A 23915-nucleotide genomic window follows, 5' to 3' on the forward strand; every position below is an offset into this window, starting at 1 on the left:
GTCATCCCCACTTCATTTCTGTAACCTACATTGAAAAAGCCCCACCTTTCAGAATAGTACCTTTTCCTGTTCTTTCACGTACAAGACAACAGAGCAAGTGTGGAACAAAGGCGGAAATGTGAGGCTGGGTCGCCAACGCTTGGAATCAAAAGTAGAACAGATTCCAGACCTCACTCAAATTCCGTATATCTGTATGACTTTAGCCTTTCCTTTTGTCTCAGAACTCACTGGACCTGACCAAGTCCATTTATCCCAGAAATGCAAGTTAGTTAGATGCGAGAAAAGGAAATTATCAGATGAAAAGGGAAATTGTTTAACTGTATGACTCGATACAGAAAAGCTTAATAAAGTTAAACACACGTGATTTTATTTTATTTTGTTTTTTTACTGGTCAGGTATTTTTTATTTTTTTTTTATATTTTTTTATTTTTTCAAAAACAATTTTAGGAATCTTTACTTAAAAACAACCTTATCTTAAAATGGAGTAACTTTGGTTTTACGATCAGCAAGCAAAGTACAGAAGCAAAAATGCATTACAGGAGCATTAAGTTCTACATTAGGTCACAGCGTCTAATCTGAAATCACACCCATAATATCATTTTTCAGGATATCTGGGAAATAGTTATTTCCCAGGATGTCTGAACCATAGCTAGTCTATTTTGACTTTTAATTGTAAAAGAAAAAAAAAATGTTTTAATAGCCAAAGCAGATTTCACCATTAATGACGTCAGTGTTTTTCTAGGTATGAGAAGATGCAAAAATTGGAACTCATAAAACCTTTTTCTGAAAAGATCTAACTATCTGAAGGCCTGTTCGTGATTTTAAAGTAGTCTTTGCAGAGTAGAAATAGAAGGGAACTTTCTTAAACTAATAAACTTATGTCAGAAACCGACAATAAATGTTGTACTTGCTGGTGAAATAGTTGCAAACATTCCCAGTAAGATGGTAAGCCAGACAAGGGTGTTCCCTTTCACTATTTCTGTTCAATAACGTACCCTAAGTCTGAGCTGTAGAAAAAGGCGAGAAAAAGACATGAAAAGCTGCAGGTCTGGGAAGAGCAAACAGTCGTTATCAGAAGTGGCGTGGCTCTGCGTGTAGAAAGTTCAGAATAACTGCCAGGTGAATGATTAGAAAGAATGTGGGCTGGTGAGCAAGATGCCGCCGTGCAAAGTCCCGTATAAACATTGACTGTGTTTCTATAACCAGCAAATAGCAATGAAAATTTAAAGTGCTGTACATAATATCTTGGGGTTTCCGTCGTGGCTCTGAGGGTAAAGCGTCTGCCTGCAACGTGGGAGACCTGAGTTCGATCCCTGGGTGGGGACGATCCTGTGGAGAAGGAAATGGCAACCCACTCCAGTATTCTCGCCTGAAGAGTCCCACGGATGGAGGAGCCTGGTAGGCTACAGTCCGTGGGTTACATAATATTTTACTTCAAGTTTCAAGTGTCTGGCAATAAATCTAAAGATGTTCAAGATCTCTGCACTGGGAGAAATAAGGTGAAGTGATGCTCCGTGTTCATGGGTTGGGAGACATGGTACCGCCAAGATTCTCTGCTCCCAAAGCCTGGGCACGATGCGGCCCCAGTCAGGGATCCTTTCTCTTCTTCTTTCCTCCCCCACCCCCAGTTTTATCCTTCCCAGCCCCTCACAGTGCGTGTCCTGTACCCCAACCTTCACGGGGGGTCTGGGGCACCGAGGGGGTCCCAGCTCTCCGCCCATCAGGGGCAGCAGGCTCTGTCCTCAGGCCGAGGGAAACGTTTTTCATCGCCCAAGGTCTCCTCCTCCCCTTCTTCACAGGAGGACAGGGAGGCCGCCGGCGCCCCCAGCTCTGCCTCGCAGTGGGACATGTGGATCGGGGCCCCCGCAGTCTGGGCCCAGCTCCGAGGCTCTGCTGCTGCTCCCGGGCTGGCTCCATTGGCATTAGCACCCCCTCGCCCTGTTCCTCCGCTCCAGCCCCCGCTGTTGTGGGGTGTTGAGTTGGGGGCTGAGGGGAGGGCTGGGGAAGAGACCGCGATGCCGTTTTTTTTGAGGGGGAGAAGGCATTTGAATCATGTGTGGATCAGTAAGAGACTTCTTAGCTCTCTCTTTTTCTTTCTTTGGGACTTAACTGATTCTCAGGTTTCTGTGGCTAAGGCCCAGGACCGCCCAGGCTGATTCTGCAGAAGTCAGAGGCTCTCACCTGGCCAGGTGGTAAGACCTGGTGTCAAGTTATGGATGTTAGTGTGATTATTGGTACAGGTATAAACAAGTTGGCCTAAAGGACAGAAGTTTGGCTTGTAACAGAATCAGTGTTGCCGAAAGGTCCTGAAAGTAAGGCTTTTTAATAATGGTAATGGGACATGTGGCTGTTTTCATAGAAAAACAAAAAAGACGTACTTTATACCATATACAAAAGCAATACCCGAGAGATGAGATTTACACACAAAAGGGAAAAACCACGACACTTTCAGATGGCAATAAGGTAAAGTATCTTTGCAACCTCCACGTAAGGAAGAGTTTCTTAAACCTGACACAGAAAGGAAAAGCTGTAAAAGAAAGACTGATATATGTGACCTTAAAGAAGGAAGCTTTGCTCTCTGAAAGCAGTCCTGAACATTCATTGGAAGGACTGATGCTGAAGCTGAAGCTCCAATACTTTGGCCACCTGATGCGAAGAGCCAACTCATTAGAAAGACCCTGATGCTGGGAAAGATCGAAGGTGGGAGGAGAAAGGGACGACAGAGAATGAGACGGCTGGATGGCATCGCCGACTCGATGGACATGAGTTTGAGTGAACTCCAGGAGTTGGTGATGGACAGGAGAGCCTGGCGTGCTGCGGTTCATGGGGTCACAAAGAGTCGGACATGACGGAGCGACTGGGCTGAATTGAACAGCTTTGTTTTGTGAGCCCTTAGACCGGGACCTGGATTTGCGAGGCCCTCGGGGGTACGCGTCGCCGGCTCTGGCCATCGACGTGACACGGGGTGTCGTCCCCGGGGCCGACTTCGGTGCCTGTCACAGTCAAGTGCTTGCTGAGCTCGCCCGCCCGCTCGGGGCCCCGCTGCCCCATCCGTGGACCCGGCGCATCTTCCCTCTGTGTTCGGGTCTGAATCCCCCAGGGGCTTGAGGGGGCCCGGCTCACCTCCGTGTTCTCAGCCTGGGTCTTCCCCCTGTGCCGTTAGAGTCCTTCTTGGGTACGCAGGGCCGCACAGCCTGGACTGGCAACCTCAGGCTTCCGGAGCATCAGCAGGCACTTCGGGGGGCTCAGGGGCAGGGAGGGGAGGCCTGGCGCATGTGTGTCCTCCCCGTGGCCTCATCTGCCTGTGCCCAGTCCTGCCCCTGCTGTCCCGTCTGCTGCCTTCTGCAAGGAGACCTCTCACGTCTGGGCCCCTGAGATCCCCCTTTCCGAGTGAGGAGCGCAGACTCTGCTGGTGGCATCTGGCTGACGGGGTGGTCTCTGGAGGAGTGGGGAGAGGTGGGCCATGTGCCCGGCACCGCGGGCTCTCCCGGCTCCCCAGCTCCACGCTGCAGGCGTTGGAGCTGGGCTCCAGCTCCCGAGGGCCCCTCTGCGGAGTCTGCCTTCCAAGGGTTTCACGTGGAGATGCCTCCCGAGAGGCAGGACGCCTCCTCCACCCTCACACCGAGGCGGGATAGTCTTCCCAGAAGGTTTCCTGCCTGACTTCACTCAGCAGGGCTGGGAGGATGTCCGCCTGGGGCTTGGATTTGCAGCATGTGGGGCACAAGCTGGCGCAGCCTGAGAACGGAGCCCAGGTTCCCTTCCCTGAGCTGGGCGGGCAGGCCGAACACCACCTTGTGTGCGGGGTCCGTCACTCTCTGAGCGGAGAGCTCCAGGCCCACGCCGCCGCAGAGCCCTCCCTGCTTCCTCGGGAGGGTCTGCAGGACTCGGGAGACTCTGCGGGGTCTCCTTGGGGTCATGCTGTTTGTTCTTGGATTTTGACCGTCTGCAGAGACACACCAGGGTCATGGAATAATGCACTCGAAGGCCGCGAGGTGATGTCCATTTGGGGTGACAGGCAGGGCTTTAGTATAACGTCGGCAGACCTGTTCTTCCCTTACTTGCTTTGTCCCAGTTTGTAAGCTGGCCTGAGGGAGCCGATGGCTGCCCTGGGAAACCAGTGATTTCCCCCGAAAGTCAGAGGCGAGTGTGACCACACGCCAGTGTCTGGGATGATGCCTTTGTTACCGTGGGCCTTCAACCCCTTGTTGAAGCTAAGTTTACATCCCAAGTGTGATGCCTGGAAATCTTCCCAGCGTTTCCTTCTGGTCTGTGAGAGAACGTGGTCTAATGGCAGCCTGTGCCGAGTGAACGGCAGATGTGGCTCCGGTTCTGCCATCTTTGCGGTCAGAACACAATCGAAAGGTAAACCCATAAGAAATGTTCCCTTCTGCTGTAGGAGCCCGGAAAGGACTACCTACAGGAAACGGTCCCTTCGGCTCTAGGAGCCTGGCCCAGGGCTCTCCCGGGAGCGGGTTTGCAAGTCTTGGTTCCCCTGCGTGTCCCGAGAGCGGGAGCAGCCTGGGTGCTCTCGACGGGCCCTGGGCTGGGTCTGGAAAGGCGGCGAGCAGCTCTTCTGTGTGTATGTCCTATTGCTTGCGGTCGCTCCAGAAACGCTCCGTGGCCATCAGCTGACTGTCGAACAGAAGGAACCCACCACCGCTCAGCCAGATGCCCACAGGCCAGAAAGTGGTGTTTGCTCTACTGGAGATGCGAGCTGGCTGGGTTGTTGTGCACAGGGTCTTTTCATTTTCTCATTCCCCAAATCAAAACAGAACCCGTCTCCTTTAAAAGTGAGAAGGACACCTGCATTTCCATTGTCTGCAAGGAAGTCTGCAAGGAAGTGCTCCTTGCATACTCCGCGTGTGAAATACTTTCACTGAATCACGAGCAGTTTCTGAAGCCAAATGCTTTCTCTGTCCTCCAGATGGACTTTCTGGCCGAGACCAGCCGGTGGAGCTGCTCAACCCTGCCCGCGTGAACCACATGCCCAGCACCGGTGAGTCCACTCCCCCAGCCCTGCTGGACACTGGGCGTCCCCAAAGGGGTGTCTGGGCTCCACTGTCCTGGGGGGGGTGTGGAGAGAAAGGGGTGGGGTCTCAGGTCCAAGGAGGTCGGGTGCTCTTTCCTGGGGTAAAATAGGGCGATGGTTTTGGATATGAAATGGGCGCAACTTAATGCTACTTAAGCAGCAGAGAATTCCGGGTTCTCTGTCCTGAGCTCCGACAGGGTGTGTTCTTCCCAAAGGCGAGGACTGCTCATTTGGGGTCTAACTCCAGGCCTCAAAGGGAGGAGCCCTCACTTGAGCTGGGGACACCGTGGGGCAGGTCTCACTGGGTCCAGGGCCCCAAGCTCCTGGGAGAAGCTGTCACTGATGTTTCTTGAAGCAGCTTTCCTTCTGTAACTAGCAGAAGCGTCGGCTGTGCTTCAGAATTTCTCATTCCACGTATGCTGTTTCTTCATGCCGTGCCCTGGGCAGTGTTTCCTAATCGACACGGCTGTGGAAGCTCTTCTTTCTCCTCCTTGTAAACTGCTTCCCCTCCATCTGGTGCCCTCCAGGATTTCAGCACAGAGACTGGTTCCGTTCCTCTCGGACCCCTCGGCCTTACTGAGAATAAAACAGGCCCCGTGAAGGCCTGGGGTGGGTGTATACACTGTCAGCGTTTTGAGGTCAGCACTGCCAAGCCTGGCCTGGCCGTGTGCTGAGGGCAAGGCCCCCTCTCTGTGGTTTGCGCTCCTTGGCACCTCCTGGACACCAGCCTGCCTGTGCCCACCGTGCCCGCCGTCTGTGTGGGCAGGGCGGCTGGGACGAGGAGGGGCACACGGACCCCCGCCTCTGCCCTGGCCCCCAGCAACCCCGCCTGTGGCCACACCTCCCCCACCCAGCTTTAAAGAAGTCGAGGCTATGCTGGAAGCATCAAAAGGGAGAGACTCCTTTGCTAGCGACTCTCGGAGGCCTGCCAAGCGCCGTCTCTGGCGTCTCCCCAGACACGCAGCTCGGGTTGTCTGTCTGCGGTGCTCCTCGAAGGTGCCGCGGCCCTGGGGTGGCTCCACCTGTCCAGCAGGCTTACTTATTCACCCAGGATGCCGGGGGGTGGGGGGTCTGAAACTAGCAGCTGGCAATGCTCCTCTGTCCTGTCTGAGCCCTGCAGATTCAGAGGGCTGCTTTCCCCTTCCCTGAGTCCATCTGGTCAGGGCGGCTTTGGTTTGAACCTCGAGTCCTTATGTAGCTCAGGCCTCTCCAGGCAGTTTCCTGGTGCTTGCCCAGGTGTGGGTGGAGGGGGTTTCAGTAGCTTGATAGACGGTGAAAAGGTGGTTCCCAAGTGAGCCAGAAAGTGGGTGGCTTCCCGTTCACCTCACTTGAGCTTGAGGAGCACATCCTGCTGGTGGAGACTCCGTGCGGGCCTCCCAGCTCCGTGTACGAACTTGGACCACAGTTCTGGATGGGGGTGTGGGGCAGGGGGCCTGGAATCCTGGTGACCCACGGACTGGGTGGCTTCAAGCAAGCCGCCTAGTGTCTTGGTTTCAGTCCTGGACGGGGTAATCATGTCTTCTCTGCAGGATTCTCAGAGACCAAGCCTGTGTCTGTTCCTGGTGGTCCCTGGGTAAACGTCCGGCGGCCAGACGCTGGGGATGGCGTGGACGGGGCTGTGCTCTGATCCCAGCACAGCCCTTGTGGTCTGCTCCCCCCTTCTCTCTCTTTCGGGGAAGCCCCACACTTCAGAGATGGCATGTCGGGGAGGGGGCCCAGGACACGGGAGCTGGTAGCCCTGCACCTCCAGATTCTGCTGGTGAGAGTCAGAGGATGACGCTGCGCTTACTGGTGACCCTGCGGGTCAGCATGTGCAGCGTGGCTCTAAAACCCGGACAAGAGGTGCCCGTGAGCACCAGCCTGCAGGCGGAGGGGCGTGCCGGGGGGCTGCCTGCTGGCCACAGAGTCTTTGCCGTGCGCTCCGCCTTAGAAGCTACTGAAGCGAAGCGCATTCTTTAAGACTATGTTTTTGGTCATTCTGAGCACTGTACTGGAGAAGGAGATGGCAACCCACTCCAGTATTCGTGCCCGGAGGATCCCCTGCACAGAGGAGCCTGGTGGGCTGCAGGCCATGGGGTCCCAAAGAGTCGCGACACGACCGAGCACACACTCACCATTTACATAAGCACTGTACAATACGTTCAACAAAGAATACGAATCTCAGCCTATATAATAATTTGAAAATCTGCATTGACAGTTTCTGTCAAGCTGCGTTTAAATAGAATATTTATGAATTTTTGGCTGCACTGGGTCTTCGCTGCAGTGAGCAGGGTCTCCTCCAGTCAGGGGGCATAGACTTCTCATTGCGGGGGCTTCTTGCAGAGCACAGGCTCTAGGCACGCGGGCTCAGTAGTTGCAGCACACAGGCTAGGTAGTTGGGGCTCACAGGCTTGGTTGCCCCGTGACACGTGGAATCCTCGAGGACCAAGGGATCGAGCCTGCGTCCCGTGCATGGGCAGGCAGATTCTTAACCACTGGCCCACCAGGAACGTCCTAGAGCCACGTTTTTATGATACGGGAGTAGAAACGTTTTCAGGTGTGTTTTTATGTCAATTCCAGTTTGCCGTCGCACGTTTTCCTTACGGTCGAGTTTAAAGTACTCTTTTGACACTCGGCGATGTGAAAACAAACTGTATAATTTGCAGGAATTACTCCAGCAGGCACTGTGGGAACTTGTTCCTGTGACTGTACGCCCTTTACTGCAAGTGGGCAAGTGCGCACGTGGCCCTCCCCACTCCAGCTTGTGCATTTCTCGTCTGTTCCCGGCTGTGAAAGGCAGCCCTCGCGACAGCCTTTCTGACAATGGTTTTCTTTAAACAAAGTCCTTGTGAAGTCTTACTTCAAATAAAAAAGCACCGTTCATCCCTTCTGTCTGTGGGCCATCTTGACTCAAGACTTGAGATTATTCCTACAAGAATCTCTCTCACTAGAAAAGTTTGTATTGTAGAAGGCACGAGCTAAAATGCTGTTTGTTTTGGGGTCTTTTCTGATTTCTCCACCTTCCCCCTTAACTTTTTATATGCTAACAAGCCTTTCCTTCTTTTTGCATTTTTTTTTGTTTTGTTTTAAAGTTTTTAGTTGTGAATATTATAAAAGAGAGGAAACATAGAGCCGTTTGCCTGCCACTGGGTCATATCAGCTCCTCCACCACTGTTGTTCTGGGGGGTGGGTGTGGGTGGGTGTATGTGTGTGTGTGCATGCTCAGTTGTGTCCAACTCTTTTGCAGCCCCGTGGACTGTAGCCCTCTAAGCGCCTCTGTCCGTGGGATTCTCCAGGCAAGAATACTGGAGTGGGTAGCCATGCCCTCCTCCAGGGGATCTTCCCAACCCAGGGATCTGTGTTAATATCATATTTCCTCATTTTTTGGATGAAGTAGAATGTCACCACCTCATCCTTCCCCAGGGGTTTTGTCTTTTCCTTCCTGGGTGGGGACTTGGGATGCAGGCAGAGTGGCAGGCACCCTGCGGGCTCCCAGGAAGCTCAGAGTATGTGGGGGGGAGATATGGGACTTGAGGACGGAGGAGGAGGCGAGAGCTGGGCCCTGGCAGAGAGCTTGCGTGCCCGCTGTGCCAGGGGACTAGACAAGCACTTTGGTCCTCCATTCCTGAATAACTTTCATTTTTTTTTTTTGAAAGTAGCATACTTTTTTCCTGATTATAAAAGCAGCGTATGTTTAGTCTGGAAAAGAGGCCTCGTGAGTGTGTGGGGTGCTGGCTGCAGACCCAGCAGGCACGCTCCCTGGGAGCCGGACCGTGGAGATGCTCAGCACCTGGATGGGTACAGGGGTTGGAGGAGAAGCCCCTGTTCCTGGGAGCAACGTGGAGGAAGCAGCCCTGGGGGCCCACGAGAGGCTTGTCTGGGCTCCCACTGTGGTGGCTGCCAAGGGCCCTGAGCCCTCACTGCCTGCTCCCCAGCGGAGGCGAGGGGAAAGGTGGTTTCCCCAGGGTCAGCCGGCAGGTCCGTGATGGGGCAGGGACCCATTTCTGCTCTGTAGGGGCCGTCTCTCAGAGAAGGTCAGGGACCTCTAGGCCAGCCCAGCTGCTAGGACGAGGTGCTGACCACACAGGAGCGTCGCTGTGGGCACCGCTGCCATCACCGTAAATGTGCGTTTCCATCAGAGTTCCTGAGCTTTCCTTTCAAGGCTGTGTAACAAGGGTGTCATTTTTTAAAAGAGAATTATGGAAACTTAGACACTGCCGAAACTCTGGAGAACTTCCCCAAACTCGTTTTGAAAAAGTAAGGTCTGGCTCGAGCTGCAGATTCCCAAATCTTCCCGAGCGTCTGACCACCACGCCGTCCAAGGGTTACTGAATTGCTTGACCCTCCTCAGGTTTTGGAGCGGGGACCACTTGAGGCTGGCCGGAACTCAGGATGCCTCCCGGGTACGTCTTGCCATTCTTGTTGTCGGTTTGCTCCGGCGAGTGCCGAGCTGAGGACCACATGGCCTGGGGAAAGCAGCTGGCGCGGCCCTCCGGCGCGGGAAGCTATTCGTCTCGTAATCCCCCGCAGCAAAGCCTCGCCGATCACACTTCCCTCCGGCCCCTCCTTTGTGTGCTCTTCCCGTAAGGCTGGGCTCCTGGGGTTGGGATGGTGCTCAGTGAAGGCCTGGTGGCCAGCTTCGGGGGTCCCCCGACTGCCACCTGCTCAGCGCCGGAAGGGACAGCGGACTTGGGCTTCCTCGTCCTGGGCCCGTCCTGACGCTGCTCGTCCCTGTTCTGCACGGGCCAGGGGACTGTCTCCTCTGCTCACGGCCTCTCACGTGGCACACACCAGGCTGTCTTTTTGTCCCGTTTCTTCTCCTGCTCCTCCCGGTTCCTGAGGCTCCACCCCTGCCCTCCCCCTCTGGGCTCTGTGGTAAGGAAGTCAGTGCAGGGTCAGGGCTGGGCCCACTTGTGTTAGCCGCCGAGTCTTTGCAACCCCATGGACTGTAGCCTGCCAGGCTCTTCCATCCATGGGGTTTCCCAGGCAAGAATACTGGAGTTCTGGGGTCGGTTGCCAGTCTATTCTCCAGGGGATCTTTCCGACCCAGGGATCGAACCCGGGTCTCTGGCATTGCAGGCAGACTGTTTACCATCTGAGCCACCAGGGAAGCCATAGTGGCTCAGTTGAGCTACTGTTAATGCAACACCTGGGGCCCAGGTGACGGGATCTGCCTGCCTCCCTGAGGCCACCGGCACATCCTCTCTCAGTCTGGCAGAGCATCGGGGGCCCAGAAAGCGGGGGCCCGGGAGGGCCCCACAGTGCTTCCCATCCTTCTCTGTTCGCTGACCCCCGGCTCACTGGCCCATCCCAGTGCCCCCCACCCAGCTCTGCTGCTTCCTCCAGCATGACTGCGGCCCCCCGCAACCAGCCCAGAGGCCTTAATGATGCCCCCGTCCCCCAGGACAGCTGTTTAAAATGAAGCAAAACCAGCCGGTGTAGAGAAGCTTAATGACAAAGCGCTCAGAGTTATGTTGAGGACGAGGCTTCGCACCTGCTCGGGCTTTTTCTTGGAATCACGTCCGAGGCACGCCTGCTGTCTGCTGCACTGAGCACAGACCTCCTGAATGTTTCATGCCCACATAGCTGTCTTTAATGCCGAGCCTGGCGCACGGGTCTGCCCACAGAGAGGGGACTCGGGTTGCCACAGATCCACTGGGAGGTCCGGGCCTCCCTGCCGACGGCAGCGCAGGTGCAGGTCTGGCGTTGAGCTGCAGCCACGAGAACCACCGCAGCTCAGCCACCAGCAGCCAGGCCGCCCTCAGCGCTCGGGCCAAGGGGTTGCTCCCCGGAGCCGCCCCTGCCTGGGGACTGAGCTCCCGAGAGAGGAGGGACTAGGGGCTCAGTGCCGGCTGCTCCCGCCGGAGGCCTCGCCCCTGCCTTGGAGGAACACCGTGTGGTGGGATTTACAGGCGAGGAAGTGGATGCCTCCCCTGGTGGTTCTTCTCGGGAGAAAGCCGTGGGTTTTGCGCCGTGGATGGCGTCTCCAGAGGAGAGACAGGCATGTGTTGGCGTTTCTGCCTCCGGACCTAAATCCAGCCCCGCCTCCCGCCCTTACTTGCTGCCTTTGGCCTTGACAGTCCGTCCCCGGGGCCCCGGATGGAGCATTCCTGCAGCTGCACGCGCTTGGGGGCAGAGTCGCAGCTGCTGCGCTGCCTGCACCGTTGGGGCTTTTACGGGTCCCTCGGTTCCAAGCGGACCCGGCTGGGTCTGCAGAGAAGGGAGCGCGCCCGGCTCTGCCGCTGCTGCTGGGACCCTTCGCCTGTCCCTTCCCTGCTGTCTCCTTTCTCCTTGTGTTTCCCAGGCACTTTCACTCAGGTCTCGCCAAACCCGGCGCTGCTCTGATGGCTTTGGGGAGCGCTTTCCCTCCCGATACTGAGGCCCGGCCCCCTTGTCTGCTGAGGTCAGCTTCCTCCCTGAGGGACATCCGGGCAGTGGGGCCACCCTTCTCTCTCTGTTTTTAAAAGCATTTATTTATCTGGCTGCACCAGGTCGTCGTCGTGGCAGGTGGATCTGGTTCCTGACCAGGGGCCGAGCCGGGCCCCTGCCCTGGGAGTGCACGGTCTTAGCCTCTGATCGCCGCCCTTCTCTCTGGGACGGCCCTGCTGGCTGGTTCCCTTCTCCTTGGGCAGCAGGTTCCCTGCAGGGTCCTGTCGTCTGTCTGTCTGGGTCTGCCTTCCGTGATGAGGGCTTTCCTGGCCTCTATGCTCCCCTTTAGGGCAGGGCACCTCGAGACCGGGGACCCTCCGGGGGTGCTGGCGGCCAGGGCCCCCTGCCCTGCTCAGGCCTGTCCTCCGTGGGGCTGGGAGGCGGGCCCAGGCCGCCCACGTCCAGTGGGTAGTGCCGTCCCCGCAGCACCCTCGCCCCCCAGGAAGAGGAGTCTGCAGGTCCGCCGCTGTGTGGGGTGCGGAGGGGTCTGGGGTGCGGAGGGGTCTGGGGGGCGCTCAGTGCCCTCCTGAGCCCCCGAGCTTTGGTTCAGTCTCTTGTACCTGGTCCAGCGGGCGCCCCTTGTTCATGCGTGTGTCTTCTCCTAGGACCCTGTTCTCTCTGGTTTGCCTTTGATCTGCAATTGTGTAGGTGATTTTTTTTTTTTTAACGCACACACACTTTAGTGGGCTCTGGAGGAGTGTTCCATTTGCCATCTTTAACCACCCCATTCCGTGCCCCTGGGTGCCCCGTCCCGGCCTGGCTGCTCACGCTGTCCTCCCGCACCCCCCACAGCCGCCCCTCCAGACCCGCTCTGCCCTGCCTGGCGGCGGCCTGGCTCCCAGCTGTGTCCTTTCAGTGGCCTCAGTGCTGGAGGGAGGAAGATAAAGGCCTCCTCTATCCTGGGTGGAAATTGGATTGTTTGGCTTATTTATGTTTATCACCAGCTGTCCCACCCCATTAAGTTTGTATTGTGGTTGTTGCCATAGACGCCTTAGAAAGAGCCTGCTGAGGGGCCCGGTTCAGCGAAGCGGGCCCCGGAGGCGGGCGGGCAGGGCCTCGCGCCCCAGGTGCCCCTGAAGCGGAAGAGGCTGCTCGTCCACTCGAGCCCAGAGCAGGGAGGTGGGCCACTGGCTGGCTGTCCATCTTACAGGAACAAATGGGGCGCCGGCCGCCGTGACCCTACAGTCTGTGCTGATACAGAAACTGTAGCCTGAAGCCTTAGTGTCCTTGTGGTGTATCTGAAAGTGGTTATTAGGCGGGAGACACGGTGATTTTCCAGCTCAGGACTTGGTTCTGTTTGTGCGCTGGACGCATGCCTGATGCCAGGAAAGCGGGGTACGCACGTCATTGGCGGGTCGAGCGCTTTTCGTCTTTTCGTCTCTTTTTATTTAAGTAGCTTTTCTGTTCTCTTCTTGGGGCTGCAGGGTATGAGTGGGTTGTGTCCAGAGTCTGTGAGTCCCTTACGTGCGTCTAAAGGAGCATGCTCTGCCAAGGTTAGCTCTCGTCCACGTCAGTTGTCGTCCGTTGGGAAAGCACTCACACTTAGGATGCTGTGACTTCTCAGCCTTGTCCCCTAGGAGGGCAGAGTGCTGTCCTTCAAGAAGAAGCCGCACAGCGATTCGCACCGTCCCGCAGCCGCGGACCCACACCCCGGGCCCCGCGTCCCTGGCAGGCGGACTCCCAGGCACTGCAGTGGGGCCCGGGTCTGACTGGTGACCTTGGGTGGCCGTGCGAGGTGGGAGCGGACGGGGAGCAGAGTCAGGAGCCCTAGGGGAAGGGGGGCATGCCTTTCAGTCCCACGGGTGCCCCCGAGCACCCCGTGTGTCCAGCCCGGGAGGCCTGCTGAGGGGTGCCCATGGCATCCTGCTGGCCCGGTCTCCCCCTGAATCCGCCCCCTGCCCCCCCCACCAAGTGTTTCCGGCGGGTCAGGGCGCATGCAGAGCTGGTGTTGTGGGAGCCAGGGCACCTGTCCATCTGGTCTGGCTTTGTCTGGTTTCTCATCTGTCAAAGAACCAGCTTCTGCCTCTAGTGATACCTGTATATAATTTTTCTCCTCCCTTCATTCCTGTTCTTATTTCTGCTTTTGGTGGCGGGTGTGGGCTGCGGTTAATGTGGATATTCTTGCTCCAAACTCTTAGGCTGAACATCTTTTAGCCCGTTTACTTTGTGGCCATTCTTCTTCTTGAGGTCGGTTATGGAGCTCTCTCTGGAGACAAATGCAGGTGCTTTGGTAAATTCCCATTTGTAGGATTCAAGTTCTAGTTGATAGTAGCTAATTTGTAGCCTCTGGAAACTTTGTTTGATGCTTCTTTTTTCTTTGAGGAAAATGACACATTTACTAGTGTTTTTCATCTGGAGGTATAGAGTTTTTCGAGTCATCTTTTTGTTATTGATTTCTAATATTATGGGTAGAGATTACCAAGCCTCTGAATTTGTTTGAGAGTTGCTTTATGGTCAGTGTTTATGACTCTTCAGTATGTGCTTTAGAAAAGTTGTATTCTCTAGCTGTCACATGCAGGATTCTAAATACGGTCGTTAAATCCTACTTGGTGACGGTAGATGATATAGAACATGAGCAGATGCTAGAAGGTCACCAGTGCTGTGGAGAAGAAGCAAGGAAGGACGGGGGAACTCTCGTGGGGAAGGGTCTCTGCGGGTTTCAATAACGGGGTCTGGAAAGGCTCAACGTCGGGGCGGGCTTCGGTCCCACCCCCTCCTCCACAGTGATCGTGCTTCCCAGGTGTCCGTCAGCACCCACACGTGTATTTATGAGTAAAGCCGAGATCCGTGTTATTTGTGGAGCTTACACTGAGGGCAGGGGCAGGGAGCTGGTGTGGACGCAGTGGGCAGGCTGAAGCTGCCCCGCATGTGGAAGCAGGGGCTCACTGAGGGGCAAGCGGGCCAGGATTGATGCCAAGGAGGAGTTCACGGCGGCCCCATGGTCTCGGCTCTGCACGTTGGGAGGGTGGAGCTGCCGGGGACCGAGATGGGAGCTTTGGGGGGCTGCCCACGGGGGCCCATGAGGACCGGGGTGGGACACGGGCATGCTGGAAAGGGGCTCTCAGAGCCCCCGCTGGAAGGGGGCTGGGGACCTGGAGTGGCTGCATGGTGCCTGAGTGGATGTGACGTCTGTGCAGGAGGGACCCCGCGTGCCGCCTGTGTCCTGGATGACATCTGTGGTGTCGTCCAGCGGGCAGCGTTCCGCCCCAGAGGTGCTCGCGGGGCAGCGCTCTCCCAGCCAGGGGCTCCACGCCACGGATCAGGCTGCCCACCGCCCTCATGAGGGCTTGGCATCCCTGCACTGGCACCGCTGCTGGTAGGGGTGGCGGTAACCATGGTAACGGGTACTTTGTCAGCCTGCCAGCCTTTCAGCCACGACCTGTGCTGGTCGCTGCAGAGGCTCGGTCACTTCCGCCGCGTCCCTATGCATGCATTAAGTGTCAGTCACCTCTGCGACCCCGTGGACTGTGACCTGCCAGCCGCCTCTGTCCAGGGGATTCTCCAGGCAAGAATGCTAGGGTGGGTAGCCATGCCCCTCTCCAGGTGGTCTCTCCAACCCAGGGACCAAACCTGGGTCTCCTGCGTTACAGGCAGATTCTTTATCGTCTGAGCCACCAGGGGCTTCAAGTGAATTTTTGACAGGCGTCCCAGGTGTTCCTTTCAGACTCTGAAATCCGAGCCTGACCGCCTTCCCTCCCCACCCCCAACACACACTACATCCCCACACCCCTGGCCCTACTCCTCACCCTGCAGACCCCCCAAAGGACGCTGCCTTCCTCGTTGGGCACCTTGGTGTGCAGGAGGCGCTTGCTGAAAGAGGCCAGCCCACCCCCAAGAAGCTGGGGTTGCTCCCTGCTTCACCTCCTGCCGCCCTCCCTTCTCTCTGCTGCCAAGTGGAAGAAACACCTTCTATTTTTAAATATTTCAACTGTTGCTATTAAGTAATATTGGCTCCTACTGCAACCCAGCTGTTAGGTGAAACCCATAACCAAACGTTAGGGGGGTGCTAAGAGGGAAATTCTGAAATGCTTTCTTCTCTGTGTTATGTAAACTTGACCTTACATAACTGAAATGGCAAGGACGCTTGCAGAGGAGATCTGTGGCTTTCCTAGACCACCGAAACTATTTTTAATTTTCAGATAATGTGTTTTTTATCCATGGGGTTTAGGTAAACCAAATGGCTTTCAGGGGGTAACCTGATTTATGATAGGGTGAGCACAGCCCAGGGCCAGAAATGTGGGCAGGTGAGGAGGGCCCGGGGCTGCAGGGGTGTGGCCGGATTGAACCCAGGGGTCAGCAGTTACTGTCTGAGCAGCCAGGCGAGGTGCTGAGAACTCTGCAGCCTGGATCTCCCGTCCCCGCTGGAGCCACGATGAGGGCCTCGGGGGCTGCAGGGGGCTCTTTTAGTAAACGCCTGAGGAGGAAACACTGGGCTTTCTGCTGTTGTTTCTGTCTCACTGTCCCTGCGTGTTGTCATGTGAGAGTTCTCTCCTCTCACAGGGCTCCTAAAGGCACGACGGCAGAGCCCCCGCCTCTGGGGCTCCCGTTTGTCTCCGTCGGCTGCCTTTATCCAGGAGAACTCAGAGCATGTTCCCCCACCCCCACTCCCTTTTTTTTTTTGCACCGAGCTGGCCTGCTTCTATTTTTAGTTTCCCGGAAGCACATTTGTGCACTTCTCGAAAGCCAAGTTCCCCCACTGCACGCCAGGTTTTTATTTACAGCCTCTTGCTCAATTTGCGCTTGCAAATATTTCCCAAAGACAGTTTCTCTTCTTGGGGGATGCAGAACAAATTAGAAACAGGCAAAGGGTTTTCTGAAGAGCTTTAAGGAGAAGTTCCGAGACAGAGATTGGGGAGGGGGGTGGGGACCTGACGCCCGGCTTCATCTGGACTCACAGAGCACCGAGTGCAGATGGTCTGCTCTGTTTGTGCACTCCAGATTCCCAGAAAAGAGCGCCACGGGCTTCAGGGAGGCCAGGAAAACTGCAGCGAGACGGCGGATGTGTCCCTGAGCCAGAGTCACCTCTGCCCTCCTTCTGAGCTGCCCGCAAGAGGCAGGGAGTCAGAGTAGGGGGTTTTGGGGGCCCAGAGGGCTGCACCTGGAGACCCACGTGCCATCTAAGCCACTGTATTTTCTGTAGACTCAGGTTTGGAACGCTTTCTTCGTTGTTGATACAGTGTGTTTGTTACTCTGGAAACTGTTAAAGAAAGCCTGTCTGTTCCAAGTGGCTCCCCGGTGGTTCAGGTGGTAAAGACTCCACCTGCACTTCAGTAGTTTCAGCGGTCATCTAATCCGGCCCTTGAAAGACACACATCAGATGAGAATCAGACTTGGGTGGCAGGTAATAGAGCGGTGGCTCTACACCCGTGCAGTCCTGCTGAAGATAAGGTTGTCCGGTTTATCGTCCGTTTCGAGCAGTGTGTGGGAACGGCTCTTGTTGGCACTGACGTTTTCCCATGTCCTACCCTCATCACTCACAGATATACTGATCATTGTACAAAGCTGCGTATGAGGGTATTCCCAGTAGTCATCTCTGATTTTGTGTGTCTTTGAAGAGTTCCACAAGAAAAGGGCTGTTTTGTTTTGTTTGTAATGTTCCAACCTGCCTGGTTCTTCAAAACCTCCAACTGTCATTTCCACATGTTTGCTCCCATTAAGCACAGACAAGCTTTGTCCACATGGCATGTTTTAGCAGTTCTATGGATTTTCTGTTTCTTGAGTAATTCCTTTAATTTCTTTTACTCTTTATTATCTTGATCCTCTTTTTTTCTTGAATGAGATATGGCTTAATATTTTAGTTCCTTTTCGAACTTTCTGAGTCCAATGCCTAATTGTTTCGATTCCTTTTTAAAAGCATTACTCAAGTGTGTAAGACCCTGAGCTCAGTGTAATCCACTCCTGAAATTTCCCGTGTGTGATGAACTCATTAAATTTACTTTTATAAGTTTTCTTCGCTTTCCTTTCAGATCTGGAGTGCTCAGGAGAAAGGCGTCTGGCTGAGTTTCTGTTTTCCTTCTGGTTTTCTTGATTTCTTTTCTGTGGCAGTGTGCACAGGGCTTGGGGCCTGTGCGCCTGTTCTGCGTATTTGTCTGGGAACTTGTGTTTGTGTGGCGTGCTCGTCCTACCTGTCTTGTGCGAGTCTGAAAGGTCATCAGTCTCGCTGTGCGGCCTTTCCGCAGGCTGCCTCGCTGGCGCGTTGACTGTGCTCGTCAGGCCCTCTGTGTGCTGCCGTTCTGTGTCACTGGTGTCAAGCGTGCCAGAGCGAGTGCAGATCCGCGGTCAGCTGTCTTTCTGTTCGTCTCTTCTGACTTTTCTGCACCGTCCATCTTGGCTTTTATTAGAGCTTGCAGCTCCAGAACACTCTCTTCTCACAGTGAAGTGTGTACCGACCGGCTTCCCTGGTGGCTCAGTGGTTTAAAAGTACGCCTGCAATTCAGGAGAGCTGGGTTTGACCCCTGGGTCAGGAAGATCCCCGGAGAAGCGAATGGCAACCTGCTCTATTATTCTTGCCTGGGAAATTCTGGACAGAGGAGCCTGGTAGGCTACAGTCCATGGGGTCACACAGGGTGGCTAATTGATTTACACACATGCACACATGTGAAATGGGCCTCATCTTGTGACTTTCACACACACACACATGAAACGGGCCTCATCTTGTTTAGGTTTTGCTTTAGGGCTGACCTTTGCAATACTGATGCTTTGACCTCCGATTTCTTTTCGTTGCTATTTGCCCGTTCTGTTCTGGATGCTTCCTCGGTGGATAGTAATTGTTTTGTTTTTTACCCAATCTGCTCATTTTTGTGTGAACAGATCCCATTTACACTTGGTGACACAACAGATATATTTAGTTCTGAGGTTTTCGTCCAGTTTGTATGCTCTGTTTTCTGTGTTAAGTGGTTCTGTTCTGACTTCTTGTCTGTGGGCTTTCTGACCTTCTCTCTGGTTTAGGGTGAGTGGTTGTGTTGTCCTTCTGGTCACTTGGGAGGCTGTATCCTCCTTCCACATGTTTCTGCGGGATTGTTTACAAGCCCATATATTTAGCTAAATGGCTCTTTCTTGACATAGCCACTTTAGGCAGTGTTTGTGGATGCCTCGTGAGAGATTAGATAATTAGCACATACAGATTCTTCGGCCATTTTTTTTTCTTGTTCACTTCCTGATTTTGCTAGTTACAGTGTTATTTTTTGTTCAGACTATTCTCTTTATAACATATAAATGATATACTTACCATCTACCATTTGCTGATTTATTAACCTTAAAGCAGTATTGGCCAATTCCTGAGAAAGCTGAGAAAATGAAAATACATTGTTCCTTCCCAACACCTTGGTTTGTTTTATTACAACTCTGTAAAACTTGAGGAACTTTAAGTTAACCCCGAGGTGTCTAGCAATAGGGCCCAAACGTCCCGTCAGCTGGATCCTCACCGAGGCGAAGAGGGCACCCTGCTCTTCGGGGCGATGCTGCCGGCTGCCAGGCTGGGCCAGCGGGCCACCCCGTGTGCTCCCCCTTCCTGGGGGCCAGTGACCCCTGCTGCGGGGCAGCCCGGCTCTGCTCGAGCCTCACTGGTGGTCCAAGTCCTCAGGGCAGCCATGGGGTTCTCTTGTGTGTGGAGTTTTCAATGAACCCCTCTTGGGGGTGATATGCTAGTGGGAGGGGAAAAGGCCTGAAGTGGACACTTGTTCAGACATAGCTTCTGCCACTTACTTCTCTTCAGCCAAACCAGGGATTGTGGCATTTAGGCATCGTTGAGGATCCAGAACCCCAGACAGACCTTCCTTCTTATGCCAGCTCCACCCCTGCTGAGGAGACACGTCAGGGTTAAAAACCAGAGCTTCCCTGGTGGCTCAGTGGTAGAGAACCCGGCTGCAAGGCAGGAGACGAGGGTTCGGTCCCTGGGTGGGGAAGATCCCCTGGAGAGGGAAGTGGCAACCCGCTCCGGGATTCTTGCCTGGAGAATCCCAGGGACAGAGGAGCCTGGCGGGCTACAGTCATGGGGTCGCAGAAGTGAGACACGATGTAGCAACTAAGCCATCACGAAGCAGCCCGCTGGAGGTTCCGAAGGCCGGGCCGTCGGTGGTGGGGCTGCAAACGCTGTGGGTGTCCAAGCGTCTCGCCCAGGAGGCCGGACACTGCCCTGTTCAGGCGCCCGTGGCTCGCAGGTGCCGGACACTGCCCTGTTCAGGCGCCCGTGGCTCGCAGGTGTAAGGCCTGAGCGGATGCAACGTTGTCAGCTCTGCTGTTCCAAGGGCAGTGCGAGTGTAATCTGATCACTTAGAGCCAGTGCGCTCTGCAGTCCTTTTCTGTTTTCCTCTAAGAGAGTAAATGCACGTATCGTGCTGAGTTGCCTCAGTCGTGTCTGGCTCTTTGCAACCCTTCGCACCATAGCCCACCGGACTTCTCTGTCCATGGAATTCTCCAGACAAGAATAATGCAGTGGGTGGCCATTTCCTTCTTCAGGGGATCTTCCCGACCCAGGGATTGAACCCTAGTCTCCTGCATGGCAGGCAAATTCCTTACCGCTAAGCCACCAGGGAAAGCAGGGGCGCAGTTCTGTCCTGACGATGATAGAGTCTGCGCCACGGTGGCGTGGCTTGCCTTTCTGCTTGCGCTGTTACCCCTCAGCCAGCTCCTCTGCAGTGGTGTCGCCTGGAACCTTTTCCCAGTCAGCATTTGCCTTTAAAAGCAATACTTGCTGTATTTTTTATTTTTTAAGAAATCCCCTTTTCCGGTTAAAGAAATTTTATTCACAGTCTGCTAAAGACTTTTCTACTGAATAGTTGTTGGAGTATATACTATGTTTATTTTTATTATGATGATGTCATTATTCATGCAGTGAATTAAGTTTATAGACGTTCTGTAGAGCTGTTGCATTCTCATCTTAAAATGCTGCATATTTGGTCAATTATCGTTTGGGGGTTTTTTTTGGTTGTTTGGAGACTGCTGGATTAAGCTTGCTAATAATACATTTGGCAATTTTGTGGCTGTATTCATGGCCAGGATTGTAATTTTTCTTTTTTATAATGTCTTTGGTTTTTGGAACAAGGTTTTATACTAGCCTCACAGAGAATGAGCGCATTTTCCTAGAAGTGTGTCTGTTTCTGTGTCTGTTTCTGTAGGTTATTCTAGTTGCCTGGCTTCAAATCCGTCATTAGATTTTCCATTTCTGCCAAATCTGAGTTTTGGTGACCTCGTGCATTCCTAAAGTTCACGCCTGTGCTTTCCTCTCATTTTATAAGTCACTCGTATCAGAAGTTTGTCTATTTTATTGGTCTTTTCAAAGAACCAGCTTCTTACTGTGTTGGTATGTAAGGGTGGTGAACATTTTCCATTTATCTGTGGGTTTACTGTCTCCTGCCATCTGCTTTCCTTGGATTTGTTCTAGTGGCTTTTCTAAAGATATATCTATCCAGCTTCTGAATTATATCCTTATTATTGTCAAGTATAATCATTTAAGTTTGTCAGTTTCCTGCTAGTAAGACCAGAAACTTCTAAGTTACTATAGGTGATTTTTTTCATTATCTTTCCATTCTGCTTATTTTTAAGTGGTTGTTAGGATTTACTGTTTTAGACACATTCAGAAGCAGAAAGACTGGTAGGAGAGCGAGCGCCCGCACGCCCTGTGAGCCGGCTCGGCAGAGCCAGGTCCTGCTCAGCTGTGTTTGGCCAGTGCCCCACCTCGCCTCCACCTCCAACCACGGATGTTGAGAACCAAATCCCACTCAGCGCATCATATCGTCTGTAACCATTCCAGGGCCCGCATCTCTAAACGATGGGGACCTTCTTGTTTTCAAAATATGTACAATGCCATTTTCATATTAATGCAATACTTGGATGCAGTCTCAAAAACGACAGGACGATCTCTGTTCATTTCCCAGGCAAACCATCCAGTATCACAGTAATCCAAGTCTGTGCCCCAACCAGTAACGCTGAAGAAGCCAAAGTTGAACGGTTCTATGAAGACCTACAGGACCTCCTAGAACTAACACCCAGTAAAGATGTCCTTTTCATCATAGGGCACTGGAATGCAAAAGTAGGAAGTCAAGAAACACCTGGAGTAACAAGCAAATTTGGCCTCGGAGCATGGAATGAAGCAGGGCAAAGGCTAACAGAGTTTTGCCAAGAGAACGCACTGGTCATAGCAAACACCGTCTTCCAACAACACAAGAAGACTCTACAGATGGACATCACCAGATGGTCAACACTGAAATCAGATTGATTATATTCTTTGCAGCCAAAGATGGAGAAGCTGTATACAGTTAGCAAAAACAAGACCAGGAGCTGACTGTGGCTCAGATCATGAACTCCTTATTGTCAAATTCAGACTGAAATTGAAGAAAGTAGGGAAAACCACTAGACCACTCAGGTATGACCTAAATCAAATCCCTTACGATTATACAGTGGAAGTGACAAACAGATTCAAGGGATTAGATCTTATAGACAGAGTGCCTGAAGAAATATGGACGGAGGTTCGTGACATTGTACAGGAGACAGGGATCAAAACCATCCCCAAGAAAAAGAAATTAAAAAAAGCAAAATGGTTGTCTGAGGACGCCTTACAAATAGCTGAGAAAAGAAGAGAAGCAAAAGGCAAAGGAGAAAAGAAAAGATATACCCATTTAAATGCAGAGTTCCAAAGAATATCAAGGAGAGATAAGAAAGCCTTCCTCAGTGATCAGTGCAAAGAAATAGAGGAAAATAATAGAATGGGAAGGACTAAAGATCTCTTCAAGAAAATTAGAGATACCAAGGGAACATTTCATGCAAAGATGGGCTCGATAAAGGACAAATGGTAGGGACCTAACAGAAAAAGAAGATATTAAGAAGAGGTGGCAAGAATACACAGAAGAACTGTACAAAAAAGATCTTCATGACCCAGATAACCGCAATGGTGTGATCACTCACTTAGAGCCAGACATCCTGGAATGTGAAGTCAAGTGGGCCTTAGAAAGCATCACTACGAACAAAGCTAGTGGAGGTGATGGAATTCCAGTGGAGCTATTTCAAATCCTGAAAGATGATGCTGTGAAAGTCCTGCACTCAATAGGCCAGCAAATTTGGAAAATTCAGCAGTGGCCACAGGACTGGTAAAGGTCAGTTTTCATTCCAATCCCAAAGAAAAGCAGTGCCAAAGAATGCTCAAACTACTGCACAATTTCATTCATCTCACACACTAGTAAAGTCATGCTCAAAATTCTCCAAGCCAGGCTTCAGCAATACGTGAACTGTGAACTTCCAGGTGTTCAAGCTGGATTTAGAAAAGGCAGAGGAACCAGAGATCAAATTGCCAACAACCATTGCATTATCGAAAAAACAAGAGACTTCCAGAAAAGCATCTATTTCTGCTTTATTGAGTACACCAAAGCCTTTGACTGTGTGGATCACAACAAACTGTGGAAAATTCTTCAAGAGATGGGAATAGCAGACCAACTGACCTACTTCCTGAGAAATCTGTATGCAGGTCAATAGTAATGGTTGGAATGGACAAGGAACAACAGACTGGCTCTAAATTGGGAAAGGAGTCCATCAAGTGCATGTTGTCACCCTGCTTTCCACTTATATGCAGAGTCCATCGTGAGGAGCGCCGGGCTGGAGGAAGCACAGGCTGGAATCAAGACTGCTGGGAGAAATAGTAATAACCTCAGATATGCAGATGACACCACCCTTATGGCAGAAAGTGAAGAGGAACTGAAGAGCCTCTTGATGAAAGTGAAAGAGGAGAGTGAAAAGGTTGGCTTAAAACTCAACGTTCAAAAAACTAAGATCATGGCATCCAGGCCCATCACTTCATGGCAAATAGATGGGGAAACAGTCGCTGACTTTATTTTGGCGGGCTCCAAAATCACTGCAGATGGTGACTGCAGCCGTGAAATTAAAAGATGTTTACTTCTTGGAAGGAAAGTTATGACCAACCTAGACAGCATATTAAAAAGCAGAGATGTTACTTTGGCAACAAAGGTCCGTCTAGTCAAGGCTGTGGTTTTTCCAGTAGTCATGTATGGATGTGAGAGTTGGACTGTGAAGAAAGCTGATTGCCAAAGAATCGATGCTTTTGAACTGTGGTGTTGCAGAAGACTCTTGAGAGTCCCTTGGACAGCAAGGAGATCCAACTGGTCCATCCTAAAGGAGATCAGTCCTGGGTGTTCATTGGAAGGACTGATGCTAAAGCTGAAACTCCAATCCTTTGGCCACCTCATGCGAAGAACTGACCTATTGGAAAAGACCCTGATTCTGGGAAAGATTGAAGGCGGGAGGAGAAGGGTTCAACAGAGGATGAGATGGTTGGATGGCATCAGTGGCTCAATGGACATGAGTTTGAGTGAACTCCGGGAGTTGGTGATGGACAGGGAGGCCTGGCGTGCTGCGGTTCATGGGGTCGCGGAGAGTCGGACACGACTGAGTGAATGAACTGAACAATTCTTTATCTTTATTCAGTTTTCACCTAGTGTTTATATGTCCCTTTTACGCGCGCGCACGTGTG

At 52.9% G+C, this 23915-nt stretch overlaps 1 protein-coding gene across 11 annotated transcripts in view; it reads left to right on the forward strand.

Moving 5' to 3' along the window:
* The window catches only part of HDAC4 (histone deacetylase 4), a 288194-nt gene that overhangs the window by 141486 nt on the left and 122793 nt on the right, over positions 1-23915 (forward strand). For all 11 annotated transcript variants that reach the window (XM_055401686.2, XM_088835054.1, XM_055401687.2 and 8 more), the window contains one exon: positions 4925-4996. In XM_055401686.2, the coding sequence (XP_055257661.1) occupies positions 4925-4996 (72 nt within the window). The remainder of the gene's footprint in view (positions 1-4924; positions 4997-23915) is intronic.

The sequence above is a fragment of the Moschus berezovskii genome, chromosome 4 (assembly GCF_049115385.1).
Source record: "Moschus berezovskii isolate FMDL1 chromosome 4, NW_MosBer_1.0, whole genome shotgun sequence".
Classification (NCBI taxonomy): Eukaryota; Metazoa; Chordata; class Mammalia; order Artiodactyla; family Moschidae; genus Moschus; species Moschus berezovskii.